The 15,321-nt window shown below is 38.4% G+C and overlaps 1 protein-coding gene across 1 annotated transcript; it reads left to right on the top strand.

Moving 5' to 3' along the window:
• Positions 1-2,131: 2,131 nt before the first annotated feature.
• LOC310882502 (uncharacterized protein) lies at positions 2,132-11,076 on the top strand (the record flags this gene model as incomplete). Its single annotated transcript, XM_083801360.1, has 6 exons — positions 2,132-2,924; positions 4,025-4,077; positions 6,762-6,888; positions 8,515-8,988; positions 10,230-10,322; positions 10,990-11,076. The coding sequence occupies exons 1-6, from the start codon at positions 2,838-2,840 to the stop codon at positions 11,074-11,076; spliced, it is 921 nt and encodes a 306-aa protein (XP_083657486.1). The 5' UTR covers positions 2,132-2,837.
• Positions 11,077-15,321: the final 4,245 nt, after the last annotated feature.

The raw sequence follows: 15,321 nt of genomic DNA, 5'->3' as shown, positions 1-15,321 counted from the left end.
TTTTTCAATGCTTTATCACTATTAGAAAAATTTTCTCAAACCTCAGTGACAACATAGACATCAAATCAAGTTAATATTGGCATGTATCCACAGTAGATGATGGGCTGTGAAGATTACTCAGGTTAAGAATTATGTTATCTTTGTAAGTTGAGAGCACCAACTCTAGAACACACCAAGTCGTTTTATCTTGTCCCCCAACTTGGGGTGAAGCTGCATATTAAAATTCCTGTTGAGGCAAGTTTGCTCTTGAAGAAATGATCACAAATAGAAAAATACTGACTGAGTGGTCATATAGACTTTGTACAGACTTCCGTGTTCATTCGGGCACAGAAAACTAGTTTTTGTGCTTTTTATCACCATTCAAAGTAAAGAGGAGGAAAATTGTTAATTTCCGACGCTATAAATCTTACGCTCCTAAATTCCTATTTGGAGGTAGCACAGAACTGGTGAGAATGCTGTGGTAAAGCATGATTTCCTTTCATTTTCTTTAAAAAATGAAAACTAGTCATCTTTTTTTGATGACTTTAGTTAGGGGTATCATTAAATTGCAAAACTGTACCAGGCACAATAGCTCTTGGTGTATTAAATGCCTAACTGGGGGAATTAATATTTTTCATTTTTACCTTTAAAACCAGCGATGAACCATCGTTGGAGTCTGATAAATTTTCCATAAAATTAAATGGGCATCTCTTTCTGCGAAAACATCTGTGTTTCCAGTATCAGTCTGAGTGTACAAATGACCACTTGTTAAGTGTATGGGCTTCTTAGGCTGGAAATCAAAGTGGACAGTAATACTGGTTGCTTATTGCTTTTAACTCTTTCAATCTCTGTATTGTTTAGCCAGCACAATCTCCATTTGGTAAAGTTCTAAAATGAATGTAGCAGCAACTGCTTAGTTTTTAGGGGGGTAGAGGTTTTTTTTTTTCTTTTTCTTTTCCGACGCTATAAATCTTACGCTCCTAAATTCCTATTTGGAGGTAGCACAGAACTGGTGATAATGGTGTGGTAAAGCATGATTTCCTTTCATTTTCTTTAAAAAATGAAAACTAGTCATCTTTTTTTGACGACTTTAGTTAGGGGTATCCTTGGGCTTATTAAATTGCAAAACCCTTAAATGACCACTTGAAGATCAGGTGACTGAAGGAAATAACAAGATGTGCAAACTTTTCATCTTCTGTTCTAATGAGAAAAGGGACAGTGTCTCAAGAAGTTTCTGTGCTAATTCCTTGATTGGATGGATGTATAATTAAGTTTACAATCACTTCAGAGTTTACAAACATCTCAGATTTCCTGGACCATCTTTTCACCATCTGCCAAATTACAAGGGCATGGAGAAGTGAAGTATATCATAAATATTATCCAAATAACTAAAACCAAATCTGGTGTGAATTCTCAGTTATATTATAGCAATACACCTGTGATAAGGCATTAAGAAAGATCTGCCAGATTTGCAACAGAGAGCCTGAAATTGTCAGCCACTAAATGAATGTTGCACGCAGCTGTCAGTGGGTGAAAGGAGATAGATTGTCTATTCATAATACTAGAATTCATAATGGTGGCGGGAGAAGGGTAGCCCGTGATGAGAAGCAATTATTTGCTGAGGAGACGATCGTGTGTTTTCCTGCTAAAGTGAACATGCGGTTGACGGAACACTTGTGCACTCGGGCTAAACTTCTGCAGTGGGTAGCAGTGATGTGGTATTTTTCTTATTTCAAGGAACTGTACCAGGCAGAATAGCTCTTGGTGTATTGAATGCCTAACTGGGGGAATTAATATTTTTCTTTTTTACCTTTAAAACCAGCAATGAACCATCGTTCACTCGAAGTAGATTTGTGAACTTACATAAAACATGTCTTATTCAAGGTTTCAAACTGAATGTAATATTTTTTAGAAAGATGTATTTTTATATACTTTAGAGAGAGTGTGAATTCTATTACTAAGAGCTGGGAGATACTGTGAAATTAAAGCTGCAGCGTAAACAAAAATTTCCTGTTGGTATTGATTTGAACAATAGCATGCTTCCTAAGACTGTATTTTCTGATCCTTAAGACCGCAGGCGGAGCCATCGGTAAATCTTGTAGCCTTTAGGGTTTGTTTTCTGTCTGACAGTTCAGTTAAGTCAGTTTTGCAGAACACGCAGTGGTCTGTGTTAAAAATTAACTCTGGTCTGTGAAAATGCTTTGAAAAGGGAAGTCAAACCCACTACTTGAAGTGCATCTAATGTACATGTAAAGCATTGGATCATATTTTAATGAATGAGATTATTGTAAGACTGACAAGTTGGTTTTTTTGAGTGTGTTCTATTGTTTGTGTAACTTTGAAGAGGGAAAATGTAGGGAATGTGAAGCCCAGAAGCCTGTATAATTAGTTGCTTAACACTTCAAATGTTAAATTAATGAATTAAGCTACTAAAAAAAAAAAATCACAGTGTGGGCAGAGGAAAAGATAGGAGCATATTCTAGGAACATGGGTTATTTTAATTATGGTAGCATGAATTATTTTGTCTATGAAGCTAACTGCCAAATTTTGAAATGGAATTCAGTCAGACTTTGGCTACTTATATATAGCTTTATGGATTTCGTTACTGGTTTTCTGGTGATTTCCCTCTACAAGTTGAACGGTCTTCAGAATTTTCAAATTGTATTCATTGAGTGCCAAGACCGATGGGGGGAGGTTTATAGTTCTGTAATTTGTTTTCATCAATAAATATTGGAATTAATTTGGGTGGACGTAAGGATAAATTGATTGCTGTTTCCCTTTCAAAGCTGGAATCCCAGAATGCATTCCAGCCTCCACCTGTTAAGAGACTTGTGACACCAACGGTAAACCGTCAACCGATGCGTTATACGCGGTATTCTGAACCATCACCGACTTCAACTACTCAGTCCAGCAAAATTTGCCAGAGAGTAGACACAAAGTACCAAGTGAGTACATTTTTGAGTCCTTATGTGCCTGTTTTTTTTTTCCAGTCTTGGAATGTTTCTCAAACCAATTGTTATCCTATCTTTGCAAAAAGTACTGATAGTATGTTTGAGGCGAGCTTTAAGGCAGTGGGAACCATTGTGAAATAGATTGAGCTTTTATGGATTTAATTCTGTTTTTGGAACACTCAGTGTCTTGTGGTTGTTTTCACGATGTCATGATGTGCTATTGAGTCATCCTGTTCTCAGTGAAAGAATATTAAAAGACAGAAATGTTTTCCTTTTATATTCTCATGTACACAAAGCTGTCACTGATGAAACATGCTCGTGTTCTGTGTAAACTATTCCAGGTGAGCTATGTGCTCCAAGTGAGAGTTCTGACAATGTGCTGAGTTATCGGTTTTGATTGCTTTGGAGTAGATGGAGTCTGATAAATTTTCCATAAAATTAAATGGGCATCTCTTTCTGCGAAAACATCTGTGTTTCCAGTATCAGTCTGAGTGTACAAATGACCACGTGTTAAGTGTATGGGCTTCTTAGGCTGGAAATCAAAGTGGACAGTAATACTGGTTGCTTATTGCTTTTAACTCTTTCAATCTCTGTATTGTTTAGCCAGCACAATCTCCATTTGGTAAAGTTCTAAAATGAATGTAGCAGCAACTGCTTAGTTTTTAGGGGGGTAGAGTTTTTTTTTTTCCTTGTTTGTTCATAAATGACAGAAAACAGAAAAGTATGTCCCTTTTACGGGGTTGGTAAACACAAGTTTTGATGAAAACTCTCCCCCCCACACACAATTTTTGTCATTTTGTTTAAAATAATTACTTTCTTTGTTAGAGGATTTGACAAATTTGATTTAGTGTTCTATCAGTTTGTCCTCAATGCTGAGTGAACCAGTGTGCTTACTTTAGCCCCAAAATTTAACTGAACTGTACCCACAATGCTGAATTAGGGAACAACGTTAAGTAGGTGAGGTGTATTCAGTGCTATAAAATTAAAAATAAATAAATAAAATAAAAACCACAAAAAACCACATGAAGTGGTTGTTGGTACTTTGTGTATTCTGTACATATTCAGCTAAGTCTTGAACTAAACTTAACTTGCAGGGGATGAGAGAGAAGACTTTGCCTGCAGAACAGCGAGCAGAACCATCTGAAAGGTATGACATCTATTAATTTAAAACTTACTTGAAGGAAGAAAGACATCTCCTTTTTCAGTACGGTCTGCACCTGAAAGGTGGTGACAGTTCTCAGTAAAAGGAATGGGAAATCCAATGAAAATTTTGTATTTTGAGGCAGCTGCAAAGTCTGGATTGTGTTTGAAGATCAATATAACTTTGAGAAAATTGTTGTTTTTATGAAAGGAAGGAAGATGAGCAAGAATAAAAGTACTGATACACCACTTTTTATCCCAAGTTTATCTTCTGAGTAGGATACGAAGATGGGAAACGAGGCACGTTTTCTGTATCCACAGAAAGGATCTTTGCTATTGGAGGCCTAATTTTTTCCTTCTACAGGAAATATGGCTCATTTTGTAGTTTAACTAAATCTGTAGCGTTACAAATTTTGCTTTGACAGATATTTCATGGTTTATAACTCAGTTTACTTATAACAAAATAATTTGTCCCTCCTAATGTTCCCTAGGGGAAAAGCTATTAGTTTTAGCTATTTAATTGCTTGCAGTTTGAAAGCTCTGTCCTAATGGGATGATTCTTTCTGAAGCATTCTTTAGAAGGTGAAGTAGGGGAAGTGAGTTACAGTTCAGGAGGATGTTTATTGATGTGTTTTTTTCTTTATTTTTTAAGCAAAAACATGGAGGAAGATTTATGATTTATTATTCTTTTTTTTAATACTCCTTTCATGATGAAGTTAATTGTCTGCTTTGAGTTCACATGAAGACCATGTGTTCTTTAGGATCATTTGAGGCCAAATGCTAACTCATCTCTAAAATAAAAAAAATCCAGCAGAATTAATTGAATTTCTTCTTGAGGAGACTGCTTTGTGTTATACTGCTTTCTTGGTTTAGGTCAAATGAGTTATCCTCCAGATAATATTGATGGCTTTTCCTTCTGGGCAAATGGTGTTTTGGGTAATAATGCTTGAGTTAAGGGACTTTGCACTCGGTTTTTAGGGGGGCCGCTCTTTTCAAAGAACAGTAGCAGGGAATTTTGTTGACTCTATGCTCATCTGCCAAGCAATTCTTAGGTGACCATGGGCATTCTTTGGCTTGCAGAAAGAACTCAACACTTTGTTTTGGCATCTAAAAGTTGGACTTCACAACAACCACCTTTTTAGGGGTGGAAGCGACTGGCTTTAAGGTTCTGGTACAGGTGCAATCAGGTGCTGGGTTGTAATTATGTTTTTTTCAAACTGTTCTAAATTGTCTTTGCTAGAACTCCTTTCTACTTCTCCATTTAGGAAGGAGATACAGCAAACTCATACTGCTTTTGATTTCGTTCACAAAGTTTATTGCAGTGCCCTACCTTTTGTTTGTAGAGTAGGTAGTGGTGGTAGTGTTTTTTGTGATGCTGGTCTCTGTTGGGTGCCATGTTCTGGAGCAGGAGCACCACACTGATCTGCTGGCAAGAGTCCCTTTGGACAGTTGAGTTGGAATACTCAGTAAATCTCTGGCCCACCAATGCTATATATCTATGCGTGTGTGTGTGTATATATATATATATTTTATATCCTGAGTCCAATTGTAGATTAGACTTGCTTGAAGGCTGACAACTGTCTTTGCCCCCTTGAAGCTCACAGGTGTTAACAGAAAGAGGAATATGGGCTATTATGGGCAAGCGATAGTTGTCTGAATGAAGATCTATTTTGATGTAAGACTTTTTTTCAGAATTCTAATGGATTGACAGTTTGGATTAGAGAAAAGTCTGAGCATCTGCCTTAGGGATCTGTCTTCCTCTATGCAGTTACAGTGCTAAGCAGGCTGTTGTCAAGTATTTGACAAGTTTAGACCAGTTCTCCTCCTCAGTATTGTGGGAGTTTGACCTGGTGTCTTCCAGTGCGATCTAATGCACTTCTGTACTGACTGACTGATTGGCTGCAAGATAAGCTTTGATGTCACGGTTTTTCCAGGCATACTTCATTTTCTTGCCATAGTACTTTTGTTAGAGTTATTCCCTATTCCACTTCTGGTTTGGGTTATTTTTTCCCCATTTGCTCTTGGATTAGGATATCTTTCTGGTTTTGAGCTAGGCTTTTTTAAGTACCAGAAAAACGCCTTTGTATGCCTTACAAAAGGGATCTGTATTCATGTCTGAAAAGACTTCTGGAATGTTGGCATACCCAAACACCTCTGCTGTTCCTGCTGATGGCCACATGAAAGCCAGAGCTGCTTCTGAAGCTTAGGCCATATTACCTTGCCACACAAGTCTAAGGCGTCCCTATTCTATCAGAGCTGTTGGCAGTGTTTCCCATGTGTATGTGTGCATATGTGCACTCTTTCTGTATTTTTGTGAGCTGTTCTTTTATATCCCTGCAAAAGATACACGTGCATCGCAGAATCAGAGAACCAGTCCTATTTAAAGGAAGCACTGGAAAATAACAATCTAAATCAGCTCTTCTATTTCAGGTCTTCTGGCTTAGTCATTGTTCCCGTGTGAACGGTGCACTTATGTATGTCCTTTTCATTGCTGCTGTTAATAAAGTTTTTCCTATTTAGAACATCAAGTATTTACCAGCGTTTAGCAACTTGTGAGACAGCTTTAGTTTTTTTCTGATCAGCAGGTTTCAATTCTAGGACTAATAACAGCTCTAATATCTTGAAAAAAAAATTTGGCTGGTAATTTTTTTTTCTCTTGTTTCCCCCAACTTCTGTACTGTCGTGTGCTAGCAATGTGACCAGCTACAAATTCAGTACTGCTGCGTCCAGTGGTCTGTCTTCAGGAGTGAGTAGCGGAGGCGGCAAAATGAGAAGGGAAAGAGGAATACACTATTTATCAAAAGCTGTACAAGAACAGGTAAGTGACTCTTAAATTAATTGCTGTCACTGAGCTTACTGAAGTAACTAGCTAAGTGTGTCAGTTTTATTGCATCATAGTAAATTATAACAATACCGCTTTATTTTTGCATTGTTTTTGTTTTCTTGTGGGTTTCAGAGCAGGCTCCAATTGATTTCCTGTCTTTGAATACCTGAACTTTGCTTATGTAATTTTGAAATTTTTAATTCTCTTACCTTGGAGATTCTTCAAACTATAACATTTCTCGTTAGCAATTGAATGAATGAGTCCTAAGAGGAGAAGTAATGTTTTGGTGAAGGTTTGTATAGTTTTTCTACAGGAATGATACTTGAAACGAGTGCCAAGTATAAAAAGAAAAAAAAAAGCTTAATTTTTGGTTTCATATTTAAGTCATACAGAAAGATACAGGCCAAGAGTGTGAAAAAGAGTAGTAGAAGAGAGCATTCTGCATGTCTGCTAACGATGACTCAGTTTTTGATACTCACCAAACTCATTGTGAGAGAGTTTTTTTCTCATTTTAATAGGAAAAATCTATTCCATAAAACTATGACCATGAATATTCAGATTATTTTTTCTTTTATTGGATGTTATATAAGCTGCCTGTAAGTTAATTTAAGTATTTACGTTAACATTAAGTATTTAATTAATATTAAGTTAATATTAAGTATTTAAGTTAATTTAAGTTTCAAATCATTAAATGGGACTTCTGGATGATGCAATATAAAGAAATCGTAAACACTGTTGTTTATTCCTGTAACGCAAATAAAATAATGGTCCAAATATCAAAAGTTCCATAAACTTTTCAAATCAAAACTGTGAAACAGATGTAAGCTACAGGATGCACTGAATATCAGTAGTACCAACTTACATCCCTGCCTAGTCATTTCTAAGTAGATCATGATAGTACTGTACAAATTTTGGTCAGATTTTCTATGCCATTTAAAACATAACTCATCCAATCTTAGTAATCAAATAAAGTAAGTGGCAGGGATGAAAATTGAAGTTGTTAAGAGGCTGTTTTCTGATTTTTATATTTGCATCCTGATACATGGTATAGACTGTATTTACCAGAACACAATCTTCAGTGCTGCTAGTCTGACTTTCTTTGGTGCTTTTTGTGTTTAGTTTGGTTGTTGAACCTACCTGCTTCTTTAAACATTACCTTTTTCCACGTTCACTGCTGTAATGACTTTAGAAACTTTGGCAGCTATCCTGCCTAATTTTGCAAGAGGAACACTTTCTCACTTGTCTTGAGAGTGTACTCTTAATTGAAGCCATGCGAGGGTAGTTAGAAAGGATGATGCTTCTCTAGAGCTTTGATGACTAAAGTACAGAGAAGAAAGAAAAAAAATGTGATCTGTGCATCTCTGTTCCGCACAGGTTTTGAGTTAACTTTCAGTGTTCTTGCTGTACAGTTGTTGAATAGAGTATAATGTGGAAGCAGGCCTGCCATAAATTAAAATGACGTGGTAGACAGAGGTGGGGAGATCGGGATTTCTTCTGGAAACTTGCTTTCTCTTAATTTGTATGGATTTTTGTTCTATTTAATTTTGTTAATAAATTGGGTGGGATGGGGTGAGAAAGTAGTAGGTCTTGTATAAGAAAAATTAAAATTTGCAACTTTAGGAAGTGGAGGAACCAGTGCTACCGAACATACCCCTACCCATCAGTGCTGCATCGCTGCCTCAGTTCAATTCTAGTTTCGTTGGTAGTAGCGCTGTCTCAGCGTCACCGAGCGCTGTTTCAACAGCAGCAATGAGCACGGCAACTCCAGCAGCTGCGACGGGCATGGCAAATCCATCAGAGGTGGAGGGCATGACAGATCCATCAGAGGTGGAGGGCATGACAGATCCATCGGAGGTGGAGGACTTGACAGATCTATCAGAGGAGGAGGTGGAGGACATGATTTATACAACGGCGACGTCGGGCATAACGTGTTCAACAGTGCCCTCAGGCTTGACATATCCAATAATGGCGGCGGGCATGCCATATCTGCTGATGACAAAGGACAAGGCAAAGTCAACAGCGGCAACGACAAGCGTGGCAAATTCAACGGAGGCGGCAGGCATGGCAGATGCAGCAGCGACGGCGGCGGGCAAGGTAAATCTTTATGCTATAAATAATGTTTACAATGAGTATACTGCTTTATTGCGAGTTGACTTTTTCTGTGGTGCTCATGAAACTAACAAATATTAGTTTCTACGCAGCTGAATGAATTGGGGTTGTATGCCAGTTTGGGGAAAAAGGCATAAATGTTTTGATTCTGCTTCTCTCAGTCTTAGAGCCTGCCAACTCCCATTTAACGTGATTGTATAACTGCTTCAAATGCTGTGGAAGTCTGCGGGGGAAGGGGGGTGTGGACTTTATGCCAAGTTATTTATAGTGGTTTGGGCAGGGGTAGAGTTAATTTTCTTCGTAGTAGATGATGCTGTGTTGCAGATTTGTGAGCAAAACAGTGTTGGTAAGGCACTGGTGTTTTAGCTGTTGCTGAGCAGTGCTCACACAGTGACAAGTCCTTTTCTGTTTCTCACGCTGCCCTGCCAGCGAGGAGGTCGGGGATGCACAAGAGGCTGGGAGGGCACTCAGCCGGGACAGCGGAGCCCAGAGGACTGAAGGGATATTCCACACCATTTAGCATCGTGCTCAGCAATAAATGCTGGGGGAAAGAAGGGGAAGGAGTGGGGAGTATGTACAGGGTTATGGCATTTGTCTTTCCAGGTAGCCATTACATGCGATGAGTCATTAATGCTACCTCAAATTTAACAACTTTACTTCTTTATTTCCAGTTCTTTTCCCTGTTCCACTTGGAGGGAGTGAGCGAGTGGCTGTGTGGTGCTTAGTTGCCTGCAATGGTTAAACCACAACTTTATTTAAGTTATTAAATTAGAGGTAACGTGGTCATATGAGCCTCACATAGAATGAGCCTAGGGTGCAATAATTGGCATATTATTGCAATAAAATAAACATTAATCTGTTCCAGAGTACTTGAAATATTTTTTGTATGGTTTGAAGTAGACAGCTGCTTTAACATGTTGAGGTGTTTGCTGAAGTTCTTGGAGTATCATTGGGCTGAGTTTGCCGTTCTTCAGCTTCCTGGCTTGCTTTTCCGTGCATTTAGACCTAAGTAGCATCTCCAGCTTTTCCTCTCAGTTTCTGGAATTTGGTTTTGAAGATATTGTCCTATACCCACTTGGAAACTTCCCTGTGTTTTATTATTACTTTTATCTGCAAAATAACTCAAACATCAGGTTTTTCGACGTCACTGCGGGACTTCTGTTGGGTAGTGAATTCAAGTAGTTGTTGCTCTTAAATATAAACCTTTAATTCTTTTGAAAATACAGATACAACCAACAAGTACTGTTAGCAGTCCTGAGTTTGCGTTTTCATCTCCAGTTGTGAAATCTACTGAGGCAGAAGTGCTACCTACGTCTTCTGTAAGTAAAATAATAAAGGAGCTTGACTTTTTTTCTTAGGCATTTAGTAGGCTGTTGCAGAACACTAAAGCAGAATCTGCCTTGATGGAGAAAAGTATGTAGGCTTCTGGCTTATAATTTGTCATTCAGCATGCGTGCTACAAATGTGAAGAGCAGCTTTCAGATTTGGTTTTGTGTGTGCATTCGATTGGAGTTCCTGTGGCTTGAGAATCTGAAAAACCTCTCTTGTTCATAGCAGATTGGGTTTACATTTAGTGTTCCCGTTGTAAAATCGGCAGAACTTTCTGGACCCAGTGGTACTCCAGTGACGCCCTTTCTTACCCTAGGTAACTGAAACTTTAGCACTTCAGATCTGAAGTGCTGATTTTCCTTTTTTTCTTTATTAAATCTTCAATCTGTCCTGTCTGCGCATGCTAGCAATTCCAGGCAGTGTTGGACTTCTGCAGTATTTTTCCAGTGACAGATCTGCTTTTATAATTTTTGTTTTGTTTTGTTGCTTTTTGTTTTGCTTGTAATCATAAAGCATTGCAAAGTAAGTAGAATTTGTGAAGATTCTTATGTGAGAAGCATGAAAGCTGGAAATTCTTGTTTCTAACAAAAGTGAGTATAATCTGCTCTAACTAGGTCACATTGTGAAAGCTGTTTTTGTTTTCTTTTGTTTCAAAAGACACCACCACCTCAACCAACATCAACACACAGAAAGAGGAGGTCAAAGATTTTGCTGGTGGTCCCTTCACCACTGCCCACGTATTAAAGGAAGGAAGCGTCTTAGACGTTCTAAAAAATCCTGGTGAGATAATGAACTCCTTTTAAAAAGATGCTGCAAAAAATACGCTAGCATTTTTTATTAAAAAAAAACCAACACACGACTTATGGTTAATAGAGTATCTGCTATAAATATGAATGTAGGAGAGCATTACATTAAGCGCTGCGTTTGTTAGGGTGCATCTGCCCCCTTCTATTCTAAGTGGTGTTTGTTGCTGGAAGTAAAACTGCAAGATGAAAAGCAGATGGGTTGCATCTCCTTTACGTGTTAGGATGTAATTGTAAATGAGGTACTAAGAGAATTAGCCAGATAATCGGTGTTTCATTTTAAGTAAATACAATTTGTGGAATTGAAAAGGAAATGTTTGTAAAACTCAACACTCCTGTCCCACCTTCAGCCCAGGTGAAGAAAGAATAGGAAAGAGCTTCAGTTCCAAATACATGGCGAAAGCTGCGAATCTTTGGGCCTTAGCTTACAATGGCTCCTGTGGATTAAAATTTAAACTGCAAACAGAAGTGGAGTGTTTTACGTTAAAAACCCTTTTCTGAATTTTGTTTTTAAGCAATTGCAATTGTTTTCAACAGTTTCATAAAGTGTGTCTGTGGAAAAGATATCTTTTAAGAAAAAGGGCTTTATTGAATTTGATCTTTTCCCAAAAGTCTTCTTCTAACTTACATACTTGTTAAGAAGGCAGCACATTTCTCTGTTGGAAAGAGCTAAGTGAGAGAAAATACATTGTGCATTTTGTTTAAGGAAAGACCTCTGAGTGAAGTGACATTCACTTTCTTTATCGGTTTAAAAGAAGCAGAATCTAAATCCACATTGTTCGAAGACTTCATTTTTGATTAAAAAAAACCAACAAACAAACCACAAAACAACTATGTTCAAGGTAGATTTACAAGCAACTTGAGCTGCTGTTTAAGATGCATTTCCTTTAGTCTTTCTGTATTAGTAGCTTGTCTTTTCTGTTAAAATTGCCACCTTTTAAATAAGGAGTTGTCCTAATTATAGAAAATTAGACAGTTGTTCAATTGTCTTGAGTTTTTATTATTTAATTAATATTCAGCATCTGTGGGAAAATACCGTATGGATTGCTGCTCCGAGTACAAACTTCTGTACAGTTACTGGAGTAGATTTGAGTCATCTGCTACGGAAGGAGGAGCTTTAGAAATCTGATTCGATTGGGCATCGCGTCTTAATCAAATTGTATTATTTCCATTCCACGTTGGACTGTCAGATTTCAGTCAGCTACTGTCTGTTTGTACTTGTATCGACCAGTGAAAATGTTGATTTAAAGCTTGCTTGGAAACAAAGAGTTAAATGAAGCTTTAACGAAATGTTCTGTTGTGACCCAGTGCAGCAGATGAAATTTCATCCGTTTAGATAAGATTTCTGGGGACTTCCTGTTGCGCTCGGTCTGAATGTCTAGTTGTAACCATTGGCACCTGAGTTGAAATTTTTGCCCTCTAGTAAAGTCACTTAGTTACATGTAGTGAGGTGCTGCGCTAACAGGAAGACTTTTTTTTCTTGCTTCCTAGACTTTGGATTGTTGAAAACACGCTCTTCTACGTCTGCACAACCTACAACAAGCACAGTGGTTTATACTAGGCCTGCAATAACAACTTTTTCTGCAGGTAAAGAGACTTCTAAACAAGCATCGTACTGGCAATCTGATACATGTGACCCTTTTCTGCAAAACAAAGACATAAAGGACAAATGTGTAACTTGTCAAGCTACTAAAGCCTCAACAGTTGAGAGTATGAAACAGACAGTAAGTTCAAGTCAATGCGACACCTCAAAGCCAGCAGCGCCCCCAGCAGGGATGCTGGGCTTTGGAGACAAATTCAAAACAGTACCTGGAACGTGGGATTGTGATACATGTCTTGTCCAAAACAAACCGGAAGCTACAAAATGTATAGCATGTGAGACACCAAAACCTGGAACGGGAGTAATGCCTGCTCTGACATGACCAGTGGTCACAGACAGCTCGGTGACAGTGACATCCTCCTCGAGCAGCACTGACACAACAGCCACTCTGGGCTTTGGAGACAAATTTAAGAAGGCGAAAGGCTCTTGGGACTGTGGAATATGCCTTGTACCAAATAAGACGGAAGATAACAAATGTGTAGCCTGTCAGTCTGAGAAACCAGGTATGGTCCTTTTTTTCCTGTTGTTTCCATCCTAGCCTCTGTGAATCTTGTACAGAATAAAAGTACGTTGCATATATGGAATATTTTAAGCAACACGATTCCCAGGTACGGTTGATGGGTTAGCGGCTGTCTGCAGGATTGGTTTACAGGCACTTCAGAGGTCTCAGCCCAGGTTCCAGCCTGTCGCATAAATTGAACTGATTGTGAAATGTATTAGTACGGAGCTGGATCAATGCAGATACCCCCGGCTTTGCAGCTGGTGAGGGAAGGTGGCTGAAGTGAGTGACTTAATTTAAAAACAACATAGTGATTTTTCACTGGCGAAAATGAGAACTCCATAGAAAGAGTTAAAAATGACTGCGTTTTTCTCTTTCAAAAAATAAGTAAAAAAAATTACAGAATGTGTCCAAAATGCCTCTACTCACCGTTTGTATGTAATTGAGGGGAGATGTGAAGCCAGATTTCAAGACAGTGTAGTCTTAACTAGTCTTAAGCTAAAGCAGAGAGATGCCTATGAAGGTCAGTGGTAGGCTTCAAGAAAGCGAGTGACCCGCTGGGTAACTTCTTCAGGGCAGTACTGGGTTGTTTCCCATTGTGTGTGACCGTAATTGATTTTGAGCGTGGTTGTATTGTTTTTAAAATACGATTCTAATTCTAACTTTGACTCTAAATGTCATTTAACATGCCATTACATCGAAAAACACCTGTGCAAATATATCGTGGAAGAAACAAATTAAGATGGACTAGACCGGGCTTTTGTAATCATCCTGTGCGGTAAGACTGAAATTTCATGAGGTAAGATAATGGATTTCAGACAGAGTTGATTCTCTTGGACTTCCAACCTCTGAGCGGTCAGTCGGCATCTTTGTCTGAGGCTCTTGCCATTGCAAGGAGGAATTTTGGAAATGAGGGGTTTACTGTGACCATGGTGCAGTGAATTGCACGGTTACGTTGCACTTGTCAGGAGGAAGAGCGATGCAAGTAATACTAGGATAAAAGTTTTCTGCGTGTGCTGTGGAAGGGAAGAGCCATTCTTGTCTTTCCGGTTTTGAATTTGAAGCGTTATCTTCTGCTTCTCTCTTAAAAGGCACCTTTTTTTTAAAAGGCACCTGTCAGGCCTCTTTATGGAGGTTACACTGTGGTCAACAGCAGCAGAAGCTTGTGTGCTGAACAGAGTTGTGTGTTGTTTGGAAGCTTTGAGTTCCACTCTGGTTTTTTTGTTTGTTTCTTTGTTTCTTTGTGGGTTTTTGGTGGCTTTTATTTTTTTCAGGGGCGGGGGGGGGGGGAGTTGCGGAGTAGTTTTGAACATTTCTGTGGGATTTGACAAATCAAATTTAAAAGTTAATGTTCATTTTATAGTTCATGTTCAAACAGGATGGTTAACTGTCTTGTTTGTCTCACAGAGGGTCCAACACCTGTGACCAGTAGCAGTGCATCTGCATTTTCTGCTCCTTCTGGAGAATTTCTGGATTTAGACAAATTCAAGAAGCCTGAAGGAAGCTGGGATTGGGAGACCTGCTTGGTTCAAAACAAAGCAGAGGCCACGAAGTGTGTAGCCTGTGAAAGTGCAAAGCCAAGCACCAAAGCAGAGCTCAAAGGTAATCCTTAATGATTAAAACGAGGATGCATATTCTGTGATTTATTTTTTGGTTTGCTCTGATTTTTTTTATTTTCTTACCTGTTAAGCACAATTATTTTTTCCTTTGAGGTGTGGCAAAATTATTCGTTTTTCCTGTAGGAATATTGCCTAGATAACATCTGTTTCCACACTTTTCCCCAAGAATAAGTTTATCCTTTTTAGAGAAAAGCTTTCATTAATGACGTGCTTGTTCTTTACATGCCCTACACGTTGTTCATTTGGAGTTCAGACTAAAAACATGATCTTTCAAAGAAGTTCGTATACTTTTTAAAGCCAGGTGGTGGGCAGAAAACACAATTGTGAAAAGTTTTATGTAGAGAGGAAGCATGGGGTTTTCTTGTTTGTTTTACTGTTTGGTGGGTTGTTTTTTAAACAGTTTTGACTGGAAAGATCAGGACTAGAATGTAGTTCAAACCTTCATGTACTTCAGGTAAACAGAATATC

This window comes from Anser anser (genome assembly GCF_964211835.1).
Source record: "Anser anser genome assembly, chromosome: 16".
In the NCBI taxonomy this organism is placed as follows: Eukaryota; Metazoa; Chordata; class Aves; order Anseriformes; family Anatidae; genus Anser; species Anser anser.
Note: the sequence above shows the minus strand (reverse complement) of the source record. Positions and strands in the feature narration are given on the sequence as shown.